At 34.3% G+C, this 18,461-nt stretch overlaps 3 protein-coding genes across 8 annotated transcripts; 2 read left to right on the top strand and 1 right to left on the bottom strand.

The window, feature by feature from the left end:
- The first annotated feature begins 2,130 nt into the window (after positions 1 to 2,130).
- LOC107630400 (BED zinc finger and hAT dimerization domain-containing protein) lies at positions 2,131 to 5,853 on the top strand. Its single transcript, XM_016333510.3, has 5 exons — positions 2,131 to 2,529; positions 2,664 to 2,731; positions 3,145 to 3,363; positions 3,670 to 4,610; positions 4,791 to 5,853. The coding sequence occupies exons 2-5, from the start codon at positions 2,689 to 2,691 to the stop codon at positions 5,709 to 5,711; spliced, it is 2,124 nt and encodes a 707-aa protein (XP_016188996.1). The 5' UTR covers positions 2,131 to 2,529; positions 2,664 to 2,688; the 3' UTR covers positions 5,712 to 5,853.
- Positions 5,854 to 9,280: 3,427 nt separating this feature from the next.
- On the top strand, positions 9,281 to 10,133 carry LOC107630401 (Oleosin family protein). The gene has a single exon (XM_016333511.3). The coding sequence runs from the start codon at positions 9,495 to 9,497 to the stop codon at positions 9,960 to 9,962; it is 468 nt and encodes a 155-aa protein (XP_016188997.1). The 5' UTR covers positions 9,281 to 9,494; the 3' UTR covers positions 9,963 to 10,133.
- A 1,570-nt stretch (positions 10,134 to 11,703) lies between these two features.
- On the bottom strand, positions 11,704 to 16,871 carry LOC107630402 (uncharacterized). Of its 6 annotated transcripts, none has more exons than XM_088508406.1 (4): positions 16,659 to 16,871; positions 16,433 to 16,521; positions 13,666 to 16,313; positions 11,704 to 13,519 (listed from the first exon to the last, which is right to left on the bottom strand). In XM_088508406.1, the coding sequence occupies exons 3-4, from the start codon at positions 14,012 to 14,014 to the stop codon at positions 12,888 to 12,890; spliced, it is 981 nt and encodes a 326-aa protein (XP_088364532.1). In that variant the 5' UTR covers positions 14,015 to 16,313; positions 16,433 to 16,521; positions 16,659 to 16,871; the 3' UTR covers positions 11,704 to 12,887. The 6 variants fall into 6 exon arrangements, with proteins under 6 accessions (XP_088364532.1, XP_088364533.1, XP_088364534.1 ...); XM_088508407.1 differs by having other exon boundaries at positions 13,666 to 15,285; XM_088508408.1 differs by having other exon boundaries at positions 16,433 to 16,510.
- Between the last annotated feature and the right edge of the window lie 1,590 nt (positions 16,872 to 18,461).

The raw sequence follows: 18,461 nt of genomic DNA, 5'->3' as shown, positions 1-18,461 counted from the left end.
CATACATTTATATTATGTATATTTTTTTATTTGATTTAGAATTTTTTTATATTTATTTTTTAAAATTAATTTTAACATCTATAATCATATAAAAAATACTTTAATATTATTTATAATAATATTGTTTTTTTTAATTGGCAATTTAGTTATTTTTTTATTATTTTTTTATTATTTTTTACCACTATTGTTATATAAAAATATTTTAGTATATTTTAAATTCACACAACAAAATTATTAGTGAAATTCATTTATATTATTTTATGTCATATTTTACAATGGTATAAAATATAAAAATTTAACTCGCTGGCACATAAATACTTACTAAAGTAAATTAATTAATAAAATATTTAAAAATAAATACTTTTTTATTTTGTTAGATATAAAATCATAAAAAATTATGAAAAAAATTATAAAGGCTGAGATAATTCTTTTATTTGATAAGTATTTATTAATTTTTTAATTAAAAAATTAATTATAATTATAACATTATATTTGATTATACAAGATTTTAATTTTTGTCCCTTTCATTATTAGATTTCTAGGTCCGTCCCTAGTCTAATCCATTGAAAATAAAAAAAAGGGCTCCTACCAACAAGAGAATTTTGCTTACCGAAGGTGAAGTCCACCTACATTAAAACTAGGGCTAGCAATACATACTCTATCTGCGAGTATCCAACCCGTTTAAATAAGGTAGACTACTCGATCCGCTGCAAGTAGAGTAGAGAATAGTTCGCTGCAAGTAGGGTAAAGAATGGTTCAAAGTGTATCCTATTATACCCTATTCGCACCCCTAATATATCATATATATTTTAAAAATCATACATATAGTGAAAGAGGTGAGAGTTGAGTCTACAACTTCTTTCAATAACTTAGTGTAAGTGAGTAACCACTAAATTAGTTAGTTAAATTAAAAATTTAAAACATTTGTATATTTATAAAGTTAACATAAAATAAAAATAAAATTCATATATCATTCAAAAATTTTAACATCCAAGTGTCATTTCTGAAGAACTTGATAATTATGTTATTTGTAACTTTATATTGGATTTTTTTAAGACTTTATTATTTTTAATTTTAATTTGAATTTAGTTTTTTATTTTCTATTTTATTAATATGTATAAAATTTGGAATGATTGAATTTTATATTTGCTTAAAAAAATTTGATTTTTCTGCGAGTAGGATAGGATTTAGAACTTTAGAGTGCAGATAGGATTAGGATTGAGAATTTCTCAACCCGTAGATAAGGTAGGGTAGAGTTTTAAAAAAATTTTCAACCCACAAATATAATTAAGATAGAGTCCAAACCTTAGTCTACCCTATCCATTACCAGTCCTATCTAAAACCAAGTTACACATATCATAGTTTTATACTTAATGGACTATGCTATGTGTATACCAAAATCAGCCACCAGTATAAAATACATACTAGAATATAAATATATATTAAAAATAAATTAAATCACATATATATTTATACACAAATATATTAATAACTAATTTTAGTGTACGAATATTTTTGATACTGAATTTAGTACCAAAGTCCCTTATAGATATTCCTTACTACTAGTTTGTGTCGAGCAGCGGAGTTAAAATTCACTCCCAGTCCAAGCCTAATTACTTTCATTAGTCCAAATTAACACCTCAATAAGAAAATATTATCAACTAATTATATGACATTATATTATATTACATCTATTAACTTTTTAAGGTTTTTTTTTTTTTTACTGAAGATATGGAGACTTGAACCTGCAACTTCTTAATTGAATATGGAGAGATTATGTCATTTAAGCTATTGCTTCTTGGCTTTTTAAGGTTATTATTAATTACATAATAATTACCAAATTGTCGAAACATTAAACAATATTAGGGATATTAATGTAACCATCTCCTGACTTTTAGAACTAAAACTTTTAAACTCTCTTAAGGGAAAAAAAAACATGTATCTTAATTCTTATGAGGATGATTTATTTTACTTTGGGTCCAATGTGAAATTAGAGGTGGGGAGAAAACAGAAAGTGAATTAAGGGAAAAACATAGTGGGCTATATATGGGCTAAGGAATAACGAAGAAGGCCCATTAATGAGTGAGTGAGTGAAGTCACATGTGTTTATGACGTGCAGAACCAAGCCACTGGGTAGAGGCGTAGAGCCAAACTGAGCGAATGACTCAGTGAGTGGGAGAAAGTTGGTTTAATTACTACTTTACCCTCTTTGCTTTGTCTATAGAAAGAAAATTTAGAAAAGAGCAATTGGGTTTGCGTTGTTTCACTCCCTTCTTTCTTTGTGGTTTGAGCGAAGCCGTCAAAAACAGCGAAACACAACACTCTCAGATCTGCAGCAGCTTCAATCTCTACGCCGACGCGCCTCTAACATTCATATCTCTCTCTCACTCTCGGCTCAGATCCCACGCCGATCTTCCTCAGCTTCCGTTCATCTTTCTCTCTCTTCATCGTAGCAACCAAATTCTGCTTTAAAAGAACAAAAAAAAATTGAATTTTGAGACTTGGGTTCTCATGAATTCCCCCTCTCCGGTATACCCAATTCCCTCTTTGCCTTTTCATGCTTATTTTACTTTGTTTTTTTTTTTTTTTTGGGTCGTTGAAATACCTAAAGGAGAACAAAAAATCTTCCTTTTTTCTGACTATTTTTTGTGCGGAATTTTTAGGCAGGTGACAGTTGGTGTTAGTTACATGGAGTGGGGTGATAATAACAACCACTACAAAACTTATAAAGGTACCTACTCAATATCCACTGTGTTTTCTGTTTTTTAGCCTCTTACATTTTCTTTTGGAAGACTCTGTACATTATTGGATTTTAGCTTCGTGTAATGCATGATCATGGTTCCTTTTTCAAATAGCGGGAAAAAGTGATGCTTTAGTTAAATGGTTGTTGTTGAGGGATTTACTTGTACATTGTGGACTTTGATCACCTTTTTCCAATTAAATCTGTGAACTACAGTTTGAGCTACTTTGAATTAGCATAACATGCTATGTGAAATCAAAGAAAGGGAAGTGGTTTTTCACTTCGGCATACTTTAGTTGTTAAATGATGTCTCAGTTTGAGTCTTGTTTTTCAACATCCTATCAATTTCTTGAGGATGCATTTTGTATGACTCTGAATTCCTTCTTCTCTTTTGTTTTGAGTAGGCGACCAAAAACCAATGATGGATGTGGCTCTCATTTCAAACATGGATCCAGTTAACATTGACCTGAGTTCTTCAGATAAGTCAGTTCCTGTTAATCCACAGAAACCAAGAAAGAAAACAATGACATCGGTTTTTTTGAAGTTCTTTGAGACAGCCACCGATGGGAAGACTCGAAAATGCAAGTTTTGTGGACAGAGTTATTCTATTGCAACTGCCACAGGTGAACTGTCTTCACCACCTTTTGTGGAGAAAGAGAAAGTGAAAATTTGTTCTGAGATGTAGATATTTGAATGTCTCTTTCTCTAAATAGATTTCTGTCCCCCAATGTATTTTTATTTCTTCTTTAGATAGTCTTTAATTGCAGCTTAAGTTGACCATAATCCTCATGGGCATATAGCTTTGAAACCTGATAAATGCTTATGAAACTTTGTTGTTTAAATATCTCAAGCTTTTGATTTCAATATTTCATAAATATGCTTCGCTTTTTTCATATATACATTCACTAAAATATCCTTTATTCATGAAGGCAATTTGGGACGGCATCTTGCTAATCGCCATCCAGGTTATGATAAGTCAACGGGAGAGGCTGTCAATAATGCAGCACCCCGGCCCACGGCTGTGGCCAAGAAGTCTCAGCCTCAAACTCAGCCTCAACCTCAACCTCAGCCTCAGTCTCAGCCTCAGCCTCAGCCTCAGTCTCAGCCTCAAGTAAAAGCAAACCGGGTGGATTATGATCATCTAAACTGGTTGCTGATTCGGTGGCTCGTTTTAGCTTCTCTCCCTCCTTCAACTCTGGAAGAGAAATGGCTTGTAAATTCCTACAAGTTTCTAAATCCATCTATACAGCTCTGGTCAGGTGACAAGTACAAGAATGTGCTGGGAGAAGTTTTTAGAAGCATGAAGGAAGATGTGAAAGCGATGTTAGAACATATTTCTTCCAAGTTCTCCATTACTCTTGATTTTTGGACTTCTTTTGAACAGATCTTCTATATGAGTGTAACATGTCATTGGATTGATGAAAACTGGTGTTTCCAGAAACTGCTTCTTGATATCTTGTACATACCCTATCCATGTGGTGGTGCAGAGATTTATCGATCGCTTATAAAGGTTCTTAAATTCTACAATATTGAAAACAGAATCATGTCCTGCACCCATGATAACAGTCAAGGTGCAATGCAGGCCTGCCATACATTGAAAGAGAACTTGGATGGTCAGAAAATAGGGCCATTCTGTTATATTCCATGTGCTGCTCGAACTTTGAATTCAATAATAGACGATGGATTGAAATCTGCAAAAAAAGCCATTTCTAAGATCCGCGAGTTTGTAATGGAGTTAAATGCTTCATCAGTGATCTCTGAAGATTTTGTTCAACTGACGGCAGCATATCAAGAAGGTTCTTGGAAATTTCCTCTTGATTTTACGACAAGGTGGAGTGGAAACTACCAGATGCTTGATCTTGTGTGCAAGGTACCATGTTATATTTTATAACCGCTTTAAATGAATTTGCCTGTGTTAATCTTGATCTGTTTGCGGCATCTGATTTAAATTTAAAAATGTTTGAATCAATGTTGTGAAATATGATGGATGGCTTCAAAACTAAACCTGATGGAAAAGTGTAAACCAATCTTTGTTGTTTTTATTTTGCAGGCAGGTAAATCAATGGGAGATGTTATCGGTAAATATGATGAAATTCTAGATAGCAGAATGCTTCTGAGCTCCGCGGACAAGAGTTTGGTTAACATCATGCATCAGTATCTTGAACCATTCTACAAGACCACAAACAACATATGCACCACTAAGGTTCCAACAGTGGGGCTTGTCCTTTTCTTCATGGATCATATATTAGAAACAAGTGCTACGTCCAGCGAATCGCGACACAGCCCGGAATGGCTAAAATCTGCTGCAGAAGGAATGACAGAAAAAGCCAAAAATTATATTAGTCAGGTTTCTAACATATTTACATATATGACGGCGATCCTAGATCCTAGAATCAAGGGAGAGCTGATCCCAGAGGGTTTAACCTCGGAAAATTTTCTGGATGAAGCGAGAACACACTTCATGAGAAACTATTCTACCAGTCATTTTCCATCCATGAGTTCTGGTTACAATGCACAAGAAACGGAAGATGGAGGAAGCGTCTCTTTTGCGGAGGAAATAGCTCGCAAGAAACGCCGAGCAAGCATGAACTCTGCCACAGACGAGCTTACACAGTACCTGGCGGAGGCTCCAGCCCCGATACCAACAGATGTCTTGGAGTGGTGGAAGGTTAATAGCACAAGATATCCTCGGCTATCCGTTATGGCTAGAGATTTCCTTGCTGTGCAAGCAACTTCGGTTGTGCCTGAAGAACTCTTCTGCGGCAAGGGCGACGAAATTGAGAAGCAAAGGTTCTGTCTCGCACATGATAGCGCGCAAGCTATTCTGTGTATCAAGTCGTGGATTCAGGCTGGCATCAAGTTCAAGTTCAAGTCGACCGAGATAGATTATGAGAGGTTGATGGAACTTGCAGCAACATCTGCTGCTGCAACAGATAACAGCCCTGCTAGTTCTGACAAGAAGCAAAAATAAACATTGTCACTTTTAGATTATATCTTGATTTGGGACCAAAGAATGTTTTGAAAACTTATTGTTGTATGTATTAGTGTAATGTATTATTTTGTACAGTTGAATTCTGCTAGTAACTTAACCTTGAAAGAAACACGTTCAACAAGCACCTTGTCGCAAGCAACAATTATTTTTTATTTTTTCACTTATGAACCTGTCAATATCAGAACAGGAATAACTTCAAGGCAACTTGGCTTATACAACTCTTAACAAACCAAATTACATTCCAAGTAGTTTGGATAGGTCCATAAGTAATTTCTTTTTAATTTTTAACTTATTAAAAATTATAGTATTAATATTTAGTATAATTTTTAAAACCAAATTATAATTTTTTAAAAAGTTATTTAAGTATTTATAAAAAAGTTAAAAAAAATAGCTTCTTATATAATAAAAAAGATTTTTTTTATCACTTTTAAAATAAATATTTTTAGGATTAAAAAACTAAATATAAAATAACTTATTTGTATGAGTAAATGGTTAAAATGGTTCCTGAAAGATCAGGCGATCTCCAATTTGGTCTCCAAAAAATTGTTTTAATCAAATTCATCTCCGAAAGATTTTTATTTAGTCACGTTAATCCTTCCATCACTTCTCTTGCTAATGGCGTTAACGGAAGCTAACGTGGCACATTAGGATCCATGTCAGCACACCCCTATCCATCTCAGTTGTCTGTCAGTACGACTACTTTACGAAATTTCGTCAAATTAATCCCTAACTAATAAACCCTAATCCCATCATAGTGCATATATGTCCCCTTATGTTGGAGTTAAGTTGCAGAGGTTCAGAAACCAATATTGGAGGTCACCGGCATGATGGGTGGTGAAAACAGAGGTCGTCATAGAGGGATCTCTTGTCACTCAGTTGGTAACTATGGGTCTAATTCGTTTATGCGAAGAAAGAGGAAAAATAAAGACTTTATATGTCATTGTGGGTTGAAGAAGTTGATTGAGAAATCTGGAACTTTAGAAAACTCAGATAGATTGTTCCATACATATCCAAGATACCGGGTGAGTTGTTCTCATGAATTCCTTTATCTTTAATATTCTTACTAGTTGTGAGGGTTTTCAATCATAAGATTTCTTAAATTTCTGCAGAATGGCAGCCATTGCAACTTCTTCAAGTAAGTTGATGAAAATGAATATGATGAAAAAAATGAAGATGCAGAAGTAGAGAGCAATCATGATGAATAGAAAGTATACATTGCATGGAGAATGAGAAGTTTGGAAGCAGAAGTCAAATTTGCAAAAATGCTAATGACCTCTATGTTCATTGGATTGATAATTGTAATTTTAGTTGTGGGATTAATTTGCACATTTTGTATTTTCAAGTGATAGTGCTATTAATTTGTTCTTAGGCATGTAATGTGTAATGAACAAGAACGAATTGATATGTCCTATTGTATTCAATTAGCAATGAATTGAACAACTTGTTTTTTTAAATTTAATTTTAGCAAGATTATCCTTTAAATTGTAACCTGATTAATTAAACTTAAAAGTAGGGGTTGAAATTAACATTTTATGAAATCAGTTAACACATTACACAATTTTACCTAATTATACAAGATTACAATGATATGTAGATAAACTAAATATTTTCATATATTAAAACTGAAACAGCAATATTGTTTGATCATAATTATCTAATTGATATCCAAAAAGTTAACTATATTAACTTAATCAAAAGCCTAAACCAAAAAAATGGATTTAACAATGAAACCAACCACAATATTTTTAATGGCAATAAAAAAGTCTTATACAAAAAAATATATCACTAGTCCTAATTACATAATGTTTAGAAATCAACATTAAGTAGGTTTATCCTTTTTTTTAAAAGGTTTGAATCCTAGAGTAAGAACAAAAGTCATATAGTCTACAAGTCTTTTGGCAGTGACAGACCTAGTTTTTCCTAATAATTTCAATAGAAAAAGAAGCTGTTGATGTTGCAACAATTTGGGGGGAGGCATTTCCTCTGGCTCTTCCCTTGACAACTTCTAGTTTTGCGGGCTTTGCACAATTTTCTTCATAATTTCAACAAGAATTTCATCTAACATTTAAAAACAATTTCAGTTACAAATATAAACAACAACATTTAATTTTTTCAAGTTACAAATGTAACCTGTTGTGAGTTTCGTGTGTGTTGTGTTGATGGATAGGCATCTATCTGGTTAAGCACAAACTCAGTTGGAGCGTTTTGCTCGGCTGCGGATGGTGGAGGGAGTGAGTGATGTGGTTCAGTACTTAGAGCAGCAGGGGCAGCATCAAATGGAGGGGCGGCAATAGTTACAAGTTGCAGGCTTGCAGCTGCATTTGCCTTGCTTATTCCTTTCCCTCCATCTATTTTTTCTTTTTACAAGTTCTCTTGTTATGACCAACTTTACTAGTAGAACATGCACCTGATGATGGGAGGTCCTTCCATCTACAAAGGAATAAAGATAAAACTTAGCCTAAATTCAAAATGACAAACAATTCTATAATGTACATTATTTGATTACAAGAGTTTTGACAACAAAAAAAAAAAGTTCAATTCATTAATAATAGCATACAAGAAAAATTAGCATTTATATTCTTTAAGAGTATTATCTAAACAATATCATACAAGTAAATTTATTGATGGAGATATTATACATTGTTTCACATGGTTGTGCCAAAAGATTGTTTTTCATGCCAAAGTAAAACTTTTTTGGTTTAGCCCTCGTGCCATGTTAGCTTTTGTTAACGGTGTTAGCGAAAGAATTGACGAAAGGACTAACTTGACTAACTAAAAATCTTCTAGGGTTGAATTTAATTTAAACTTTTTTTTTCAAAAATTAAATTAGAGATCGCGTGATCTTTTAGAGATCGTTTTGACCATTTATTTTTATTTATATGTTATTTTTAATATAAATATTTATTTTTTAAATTTTTTTTTAAAAAAAAATTTAATTAAATTGTTTATCCAAAATGAACCTTAACATGCTCATCGAAAGTGGTCCACTTTTAAGGGGAAAAAAAGAAACATAACTTGATTTTTGAAGTTAAATCCCTAATAAGGGCATTGCCTACTACTATGTACTATCATTTATACAAAAAATAAAATAGGAAGAGATCAGAGAAAAAAAAAAAAAAACAAAATTTAGTTAAGAATATAAGGGATAAAATTTGTTTGCCTACCACTATTATTTATATTTATTGATAAAAATAGAGTATAAATATTTAATAAATAATAACATAACCAGTACACTAATTTTTTTGTTTTTATATAATTTATAAAATGGAGATAAACTCTAAAATGTGATGGGATTGAGATTTGCTGCATAGTTAGGAGGTGCAGACCAAAATTTTATATCAGCGTTTTCATTAAAACAAACACGCAAGCTTCGCTAACAATTTCTGGCTGCCACACCCCTTATTCATACAAATCTCTCCTAATGCCACAATATCGACAGATACAAAATAGTATATAAATATTTTTTAAAAATCATGTCCAAATTAACAAATTTGTTAGGCAGAGAAATAAATGAGTTAAAAAAAAGGAAAAGAAACAGTCCTAATTCGAGGCAAGGAAACGAGATCCCCATCCACCCCCACCGAAAAGTGCAAGAAAGAAACCCCACTTCGACCGTTCCACGTACCCTTCTTGCATGTCACCAAAATACCACCTTCTCTCTCACACTTGTCTTTCTCACTCTCTCTCTCTCTTTACACAACACAACACAACACAACAATACCACTCTTCTCTCTCATTCCTTCACCATCATTCTCAATAACCATGGCAGACAGACCCACCTTCCAAACACCGCTATCACCGCACCATGTGTTCCTCCGAAGGCTCCAAGATCACACTCCCAACTCCACCCAGCTCGCCGGCCTCTTAACCCTTCTCATCACCGGTTCAATCTTGCTCCTCCTCACCGGCCTAACCGTCACCGGAACCGTAATCGCCATGATTTTCTTCTCCCCCTTGATAATCATCTCCAGCCCTGTTTGGGTCCCAATCGGAACCCTATTTCTTCTCATAACCGCCGCCTTCTTATCCATGTGCGGATTCGGGATCGTTCTCGTCGCCGCCGTGTCTTGGATGTACCGTTACTTCCGGGGAATGCACCCGCCCGGTTCCGACCGGGTCGATTACGCCCGGATCCGGATCTACGATACGGCCACCCACGTCAAGGACTACGCTAGAGAATACGGTGGCTACTTGCAGAGTAAGGTCAAAGATGCTGCACCCGGTGCTTAGCTTCGCTCTGATCCGTTCATTCAGGACGCGAACCAAACCGGTGTTTGTTTGGACCGATTTGGATCGGGTAATGGTGAACCGGTTTTTTTTATAATTTTTGGTATTGTTATTTGTATGGTGTATAATTATTACTACTCTGTAGGAGTTAATTATTCCCTTCCGCTGTTATTTTATTCTTGCGTTGTTTCATTTCTTCCTTTTTCTTATGGGGGTTTTCGGGTGTGTGTAATTTTGATGAAGACATGAGAATTGCCATCAACATCCGATTATGTATTTTTTTTCACAAAGAAGAAATGATATCGAATAGCACTGTTATATTAATTTAGGTGTTGGGTTTTAATTTTTTTCGCAAAGTTTTGGAATAAATGTATTTAATTTGGGAAGTAATGAATTTAATTATAAAACCTTGTTCCTTTCCTCCTTATGTTGATCCATGATAAGTGGAAGCGTGGAACTAATAATGTCCTAGATTAGTGTACACTATAATTGTCTCTTTCTAAATATTAGTGTTTAATCATTTGTTGGATTATTCCAACATATCTTCTCTTAGGAAGAAGGAAATTAGAAAGGAACAGTTGGAGATATTGTTGGAGGAAACACTCTCAATCATGAAAGAATGGCCGAATGTGCAAGAGAAAGAGGAGATGTTGCGGCTGGAAAATCAGTTGACTGAAGCCTATACTATGGAGGAACAATTTTGGGGGATCAAAATACAGGGTTCTTTCGTTTCAAGCATCAAGCAAGAAACAAAAGGAATAAAATTTGGAAATTAGAAGATGAGGATAGACAATGGTGTATTACTCCTCACTACTGGGGCTAGAGCTCAAAGATACTTTGAGAACCTATTCTTAATAGACAATCCTATTGATCCAACCAAGGCATTAAGAAGTACAAGAAGGAAGATCTCAGCCGACACACAGGGGATTACCAAGGCTGATTATTGATGAAGAGATTAAGAAGGCATTGTTTAATCTTGAGGCAGTCTCAGGAGATGAGTATGTAGAGCCGCCAACAGTTTTTTTTGGAGGTAATAAAATTTTCAAAAGTTTCTATCATATATAAATCTATTAATCCCCAAAGTGAATAACGCCATGACAATGTCTCAGATAAGGTTTATTAGTCTAGCCACGATTTTTTTATAAAATTATCTCTAAAATTTTTGTTCATAATGATTTAGCACTGAAACATGAGTAAGGCACACGATCCGATAGAGTAGAGTTTTATATGGTTTTTATTGGAGAAATTGGAGTTCTGTGCTAGATGGATAGAGTGGATGAAGAAGCGTGTATCTATTATCTCTTATTTTATTATTGTGGAAAGTTCACTTTTTTTTTTTTTTTTTTTAAGCCAACTAGAGGGTTTCATTAAGGAGATTCCTTCTTCCCCTTCTTTTTCTTCGGACATTCGGACATGTTTGGACGTAATTTTTGAAAAAGTTTTTTTTTAAATAATAATTTTTTAAAAGATTTTTTACAAAAGTAATTTATATTTGGATATTTTATATAAAAATTTTTTTTATTTATCAATGTTTGGGTAAAATAAGATAAAAAGTATTTTTTTATTTATTTATTATGTGATAAATATTTTTTTTTTAAAAAAAGATCTTTTTATTAATGGTAATTTCTCACAAAAATATTTTTTTTTTATTTTTTTTAGTATTTTTAGTCAAATACATTAAAAAATAAAAAATAATTTTTTTTATTAAAAAAAGATAATTTTTTTGTATGAATTTAATGGCGCCCAAACCAATACTTAATATGTGCAAAGGGTCTTTTTTGTGGCAACTACTCTTATGAAAATGCCAAAAACATCTTTTTATGATGATCATTGTTTAAAAAATGTAACTTATTTGTTTAGCAACACTTTAAATAAAAGTAACACTTTTACTTCAAATAAAAATCAAACCCTACAATCTATCATCTAATAGTCAAAATGATGTATCTTCACATGATAACAATCATTAAATTTTCATTGGAGTAGCCACCCTTTTTTGTATCTATTCCACAAGAGAGAACAGGAATTTCGGCGGAACACTAGATGTCTATTCATCAATTATATTTTATTTGCAGACAGTTATTTTGCAACAAAGTTGCAACAATTTACTGCTTATTCTAGATATATACAGGAGACTTGGTGAACAATTAGTTAATAAATGACCGTTTGTACTTATAAAAAATGAAAATGCTGACATATGTACCCACACTAGATCGAAACTAAACTTGTGCCCACGCAAGATGCTCTCCGTGTGACAAAAGTACCTTACGTGGCACTTCAATCCTCTAAAAACAGAGTACTTTTGTCACACGGAGAACGGAGAACATCTTGCGTAGGTACAAGTTTAATTTCGATTAATGTGGGTACATCTGTCAGCGTTTTCATCTTTTATAGGTACAAATGGTCATTTATTCTTAAAATAAGGTTGCGAGAACCGGATCGGTCAATAAACCAGTAAGGTAACTGGTTCATTAGTTCAATAGTTCGATTGAAGTTTAATCAAAGTTTAACCAGTTTAATTAAATATTAAATAAGTTGAATTCAACTTATGATTTTAAATATTTAAATTCAATAATTTTAACCTAATAAAATTTAAAAGAGTAAAGGACATTTTCGTTCCTGACTTTTTTTTTTTGCGGACATTTTCGTCCTCAAGGAATGAAAAATACATTAAAGCCACTGATCTCTGAAAAACGTGGACATTTATGTCCTTCCGTTAAATTCAGCCGTTTGCACTGGACGGAAAAGGCTGAGCTGGCAGAGATGGCGTTGAGGTGGCACGTAACGGAGGCCAGGTGACATGGAGCATTTTGTAACAGGACATATAAGTCCCTGGAGACAAAAACGACGCCGTTTCGTCTCCTCCCCCAATCTTTCGAATTTCTCTGCCCTTTTCTTCTTCCTTCGTCCCTTTTTCCTTCCATTCTTCTTCTAAGGTGAGATATACGAGGGCGAAGAAATAGAATCTGGAGAGATATACGAGGGCGAAGATGATGAGGATGGAGATGAAGTTTTTGTTGAATGAATACACAACACGGAATCGGAATAAACCCTTGGAAGGGATGACTTAGGGGCTGTGACAATCTCCTCCATATGAGAAGAGGAAACTTTACGCCTTAAGGCACTCCAACTACTCTCTCTTGCAGGAAGATGGGTTTCATGTTCATCCTCTGATGATGGAAATGGTGGCACAAAACTTCCAACAATAGCTTTTTGGAAAACTTCATAATCAACATCATAGGAGCCCACTTTCCTCTCACCAGGCTGAACCTTAGCACTTGATTTGAAACTTTCTACTTTACTGTAAGATTTATCCATCAAAGGCAAGAACCTTGAGAATACTTCCCAGAAGTTAGCAGGTTCATGAGATTCCCTACTCACTTTAACGGGTCCTTCCGCTTTCTCATAGCGAATAATCTGACCAACAGCACCTCTGGCATCCCTTTCCATGATGGGATCACACTTCATACCAATCCAACTGCATGCACCCTCTTTTGGCACTGCAACAACTGGCAAGCAAACCCCATATTTGGATCGGCAATACCCCTTGCATCCTTCACCAACTGAAAAGGTCAAAAACATTCCATGTGAATCTCATTGAAATTTTCACTCCCCATCAGAAGAAAAACAACATCTTAAAGGTCAATTTCAACAGTTTTTTGGCAAAACAAACAAAAACAACATGGGAAAAAAGGGAAAAAGAGTTCACCTTTACAATTATGCAAATTGAGGACCCTCAAGCATGTGAAACCATTGGCAATGACGTTGAGGTCGGAATCGGTGACGCCGGGATAGAATGACCACGAAACGGACTGGGCAAGGTTCGATTCGAGCAAGCGCGTGAATCTATCAGCCATTCTGCGAAGCCTGTGTGGACCTGCACGCGCCGCAAGCTTCTTCCTTTCGGTGCTCTGCAATCGGAGCCACCTCTTACACACCAACCCGAAGATCTCCTTGTCCTTCTCGCTCTCCAGCTTCGCCAGGATCGAACGAAGCTCGTCGTCAGTGAGAGTGTCATTTATGCAGAGGTTCGAGGATCCCGATCCGACACTGTTCATTATTGTTCGTGCGGAGGAAAACCCTAACCCCTCAAGATTTGAGACTAATTTTTGCAGAGAGGCGGTGGCGCGGCGGTAGTGGGTCACCGAGAAGGTTGTCGCAGACGAACGGTGGGTGGAAGGAGGATAAGAAGAGAGAGAGACTAATGGGAGTAAGGGGGTGAGAAAGGGAAGAAGATGCGAAAAGAGAGGAAGGAGGAGGTCGCCGGCGTTGATGGTGGCTGACAGAGGCGCGGCTGTGCGGCGGTGATGGAGGCAGGGCCGAGGAAGAAGAATGGAAGGGAAGAAGGATGAAGGAAGAAGAAAAGGGTAGAGAAATTTGAAAGAATGGGGGAGGATACAAAAAACGACGTTGTTTTCGTCTCCACTGTCTCCAGGGACTTATATGTCCTGTTACGAAATGCTCCATGCCACCTGGCCTCCGTTACGTGCCACCTCAGCGCCACCTCTGCCAACTCAGCCTTTTCCGTCCAGTGCAAACGGCTGAATTCAACGGAAGGACATAAATATCCACGTTTTTCAGCAGTCAGGGGCTTTAATGTATTTTCCATTGCTTGAGGACGAAAATGTCCGCGAAAAAAAAGGTCAGCGACAAAATTGTCCTTTACTCAATTTAAAATTTTACAATTTTACCTAATAAATTATTTATAATTTATCAATAAAAATTCATAAATGACTTTAAACATCAAAATTTAAACCTAAATTAGATGAAATCGCACGTAAATGACAAACATAATGCTCAATAAATAACCAAAAAAATTTAACCATAAGCAAAAACATCATTCATCCTCCGTAATAAGCAACATCATCTCAGAAAATCAGCAACTCAGAATAAGTAAACATCAACAAAATCATTAGAGAAAAGGATAAATAGGTCCCTGACTTATCTATTTGTCCCGCGGACATTTTTGTCTTTGACCATTAAAAAATACTTTTAAGTCCCTGACCTTCACAAAACTTGGACGGATCAATTCCTCCGTCCAAATGCTTCCGTCAGGGACTGATCCGTCCAAATGCCTCTGTCAGGAACTGATCCGTCTAAGTTTTGTGAAGGTCAGGGACTTAAAAATATTTTTCAATGGTCAGGGACGAAAATATCCGCGGGGCAAAAGGTCAGGGACCTATTTGTCCTTTTCTCAAATCATTATAATTAACTCAACAACTCAAAATTAAACCCAACTTACAATTAAACCTAACTCAACAATTTAGAATTAAATAAGCAAAAATAAATTGAAGATAGAGAGCTTGGGTGAGAAGGGAAATGATGATATCTGCCACAAACAATGAGATCCCAATATTATTAATAAAAGTATTAACAAATTCTGAAAATCAGCAACTCAATATTATTAACAAAAGTACAAATTACAAAATAAACAAAAAATAATTTCAAGCAACAGTGTTTACCGTCACAAAGGGAGGAAGGGAAGTGATGGTGACGAAAGAATGGGAACTGTCGATGAAGACAAAGAGATAGAGCTCGGATGAGAGAAGAGGTTAATTGTCGGTTCGACCGGTTCTCTGACTGATTTTTTATTAGAAGATTTTGGAGGTCAATCAAATCAACCATGTGACCAATTCTCAATTAATTCGGTTGAACCGGCCTGATTTGATTTTTATAACTAATAAATTAATTATTTTTTTTAATAAAAATACTCCGCAGAGCTAGCTGATCTACTTGAAATTCTGAATGGGAGTACTCAGGATAAGTATTTGGGGCTGTCCTCTATGGTTAATAGATCGAAGTATGAGACGCTTGCTTATGTAAAAGGCAAAGTCAGCAAAAAGCTCAACCATTGGAAGAGAAATCTTTTGTTAGTCATTGGAAAAGAAATACTGATCAAGATGGTGGGCACTTCTATTCTTATATACACTCTTAGTTGTTTAAATTTCCTGGGTCTGTAATTGATGAGCTACATAGACTGGTGATGAATTTTTGATGGGGTTAAAGGTAGAGTGAAAGAAAGATGCACTAGATTAGATGGGATACGTTGAGCAGAGAAAAGTTTGTAGGCGGCTTAGGTTTCAAAGATCTAAAGGTTTTCAATCTGGCAATATTAGTAAAGCAGGGATGGAGATTATTAATCAAGCCTCATTCTCTATTCTACAAAATCTTTAAAAACGAATACTTCAGGCTCACCTCTTCTTTATGCAATGAAGGGGAACAAGCTTTCCTAGGCATGAGAGTCTCTTGGAGGGATGAAAGATACTTAAAAAAGGCATGGAATGAAGAATTTCAAAACATGGCTAAGTGAAATGGTAGGATGATTCTTGGTTTGGTGACGAACCTCCTTTCAGTGTTCTAAAGAATGAAACCAGTAAGTTTTGGATGAGGCAACTGATGGATGAAACGAGTTCATGCGATCTGAAAAAAATAAATGAAAATTTCCCAAACAAACATTGAAGGAGAAGAACACTTACTGGTATGGATTTACAATAACTCTGGAGTGTACTCTGTGAAAACTAGCCATGAACTTGCATATCATTTCTTCCACCCCTCTATCGAATTCCTACATGAACAATTTAAGTAAAAATGGAATATGGAAAGCAATTTGGAAGCTTATATGCCAATCAAAAATCAAAGTCTTCATATGGAAAGTGATACATAATGGACTAGCGATGAAGGAGAAGATCCATAAACGCATACCTCACGCTGACTCGATATGTCCGCGTTGCTCCACTCCACCGGAATAATTTCTTCACGCCCTTGTATTTTGTCCAGAATCGAAAGCTATATGGAATAAATCATCCGTGGCCAGCTTAATACCTAGAAATCAAGTTCTTGAGCTATGGAAGTGGTGGATTGAACTTGTGGATACGCTGACAAGAGGAAGAGACTCCAAGATGAAGATGGCTCATATTGCAGTACATTTAAAATCCAAAATATTGTCAATGAGATAAAAAATTATAATCAAATTTTGGCTAACTAATTTAATAAAATAATTTTAAAAATTATATTCATATTATTAAAAATTAGTTAACTAAAATCAAATTTTAAAAATTAATTTTTAACCAGTTAATCAAAATTAAAACCAAATTTTATTTGTGAAAATTGGTTTTTAATTAATTTTTTTTTGGAAAAATCGATTTGTTTATATAGAAATCGGTCTTTTAAATAAAAATTAATTATTTTTTTAAGAGTAAATATCGTTTTGTCTCCAACGTTTGGGGTAAGTCTCAAAGTTGTCCCTAAGATTTGAATCGTCCTATTTAAATTCCTAACGTTTCAAAATTGACGGCAGAACAAAATTGAGACGATTTTAAAACGTTAGGGGACTTAAATAGGACGAAAACGTTGAGGACAAGAATGATACATAGAAATAAATTTTAATTTTATTCTTCATTAATATCAATCTTTTACGGTACATAGTTATTCAATTATTTTTTAATCACATTTAACTAAATTACACTTAATCACATTACTTTTATTCTAAATCATTTTTTTATAATTTTACTCTTAAAGATTTTTACTCATCATGAAATGTTTGTAAATGACTAGAATCACATTACTTTATTGTATATGTATCATTTTTTTCCCATAGGTTTATGTACTAGTCATTCTACAAATATTTTATGATGAGTAAAAATTTTTAAGAGTAAAATTATAAAAAAATAAATTTATTTAGAATAAAATTAATGTGATTAAGTATAATTTACTTAGATGTGATTAAAAAATAATTAAATAACTATGTACCGTAAAAAATTGATATTATTGAAGGATAAAATTAAAATTAAAATTTATTTCTATGTATTGTTTTTGTCTCTAACGTGTTCGTCCTATTTAAGTCCCTAACGTTTCAAAATCGTCTCAATTTTGTCCCGCCGTCAATTCCGTTAACAGATTCCTAACGGCAGGGCAATATTGAGTCAATTTTAAAACGTTAGGGACTTAAATAGGACGATTCAAACGTTAGGGACAACTTTAAGACCTAACTCCAAACGTTGGAGACAAAAACAATACTTTATTCTTTTTTTAAAATCAATTTTTATTTTTATAAGCGGTTAAAAATAAATTTTTTAATTTTCTAACCAGTTAATAACAAATTTTATCGTATAAAACTAATTTGATTAATTAACTTAAACTAAATATAGGGACCTAATTGAAAATTTTGCGAAACTATAGGGACCAACAGAGTAATTAAACCATGAAAATATCTAGTGTTCTTATCCATGTACTTAGCATGTCAGGACCTTGATATCTGCTTCTAATGGATTTCCTTTCTAATATACCAACGCTTACAGAAGCTAACTAGAGTTCTCCTTCTTGCCTCCATAGTCCCATCATAAACTCCATCACTAGCCAAATCATCTAACTTCCTGATTTCATCCTCCAACTGCTATACCTTCAAATCAATATCACCAAACTTCTCCTCGTGCCATCTACTCAAAGGTATCGTCAAAGCCTTTAACTTTTCAGTAAATTGAACCTCTTCTAGACCCCTCCATTCCT

Source organism: Arachis ipaensis, chromosome B3 (assembly GCF_059453495.1).
Source record: "Arachis ipaensis isolate K30076 ecotype BB chromosome B3, ASM5945349v1, whole genome shotgun sequence".
In the NCBI taxonomy this organism is placed as follows: Eukaryota; Viridiplantae; Streptophyta; class Magnoliopsida; order Fabales; family Fabaceae; genus Arachis; species Arachis ipaensis.
This window is presented reverse-complemented; position numbering and strand designations above follow the sequence as displayed.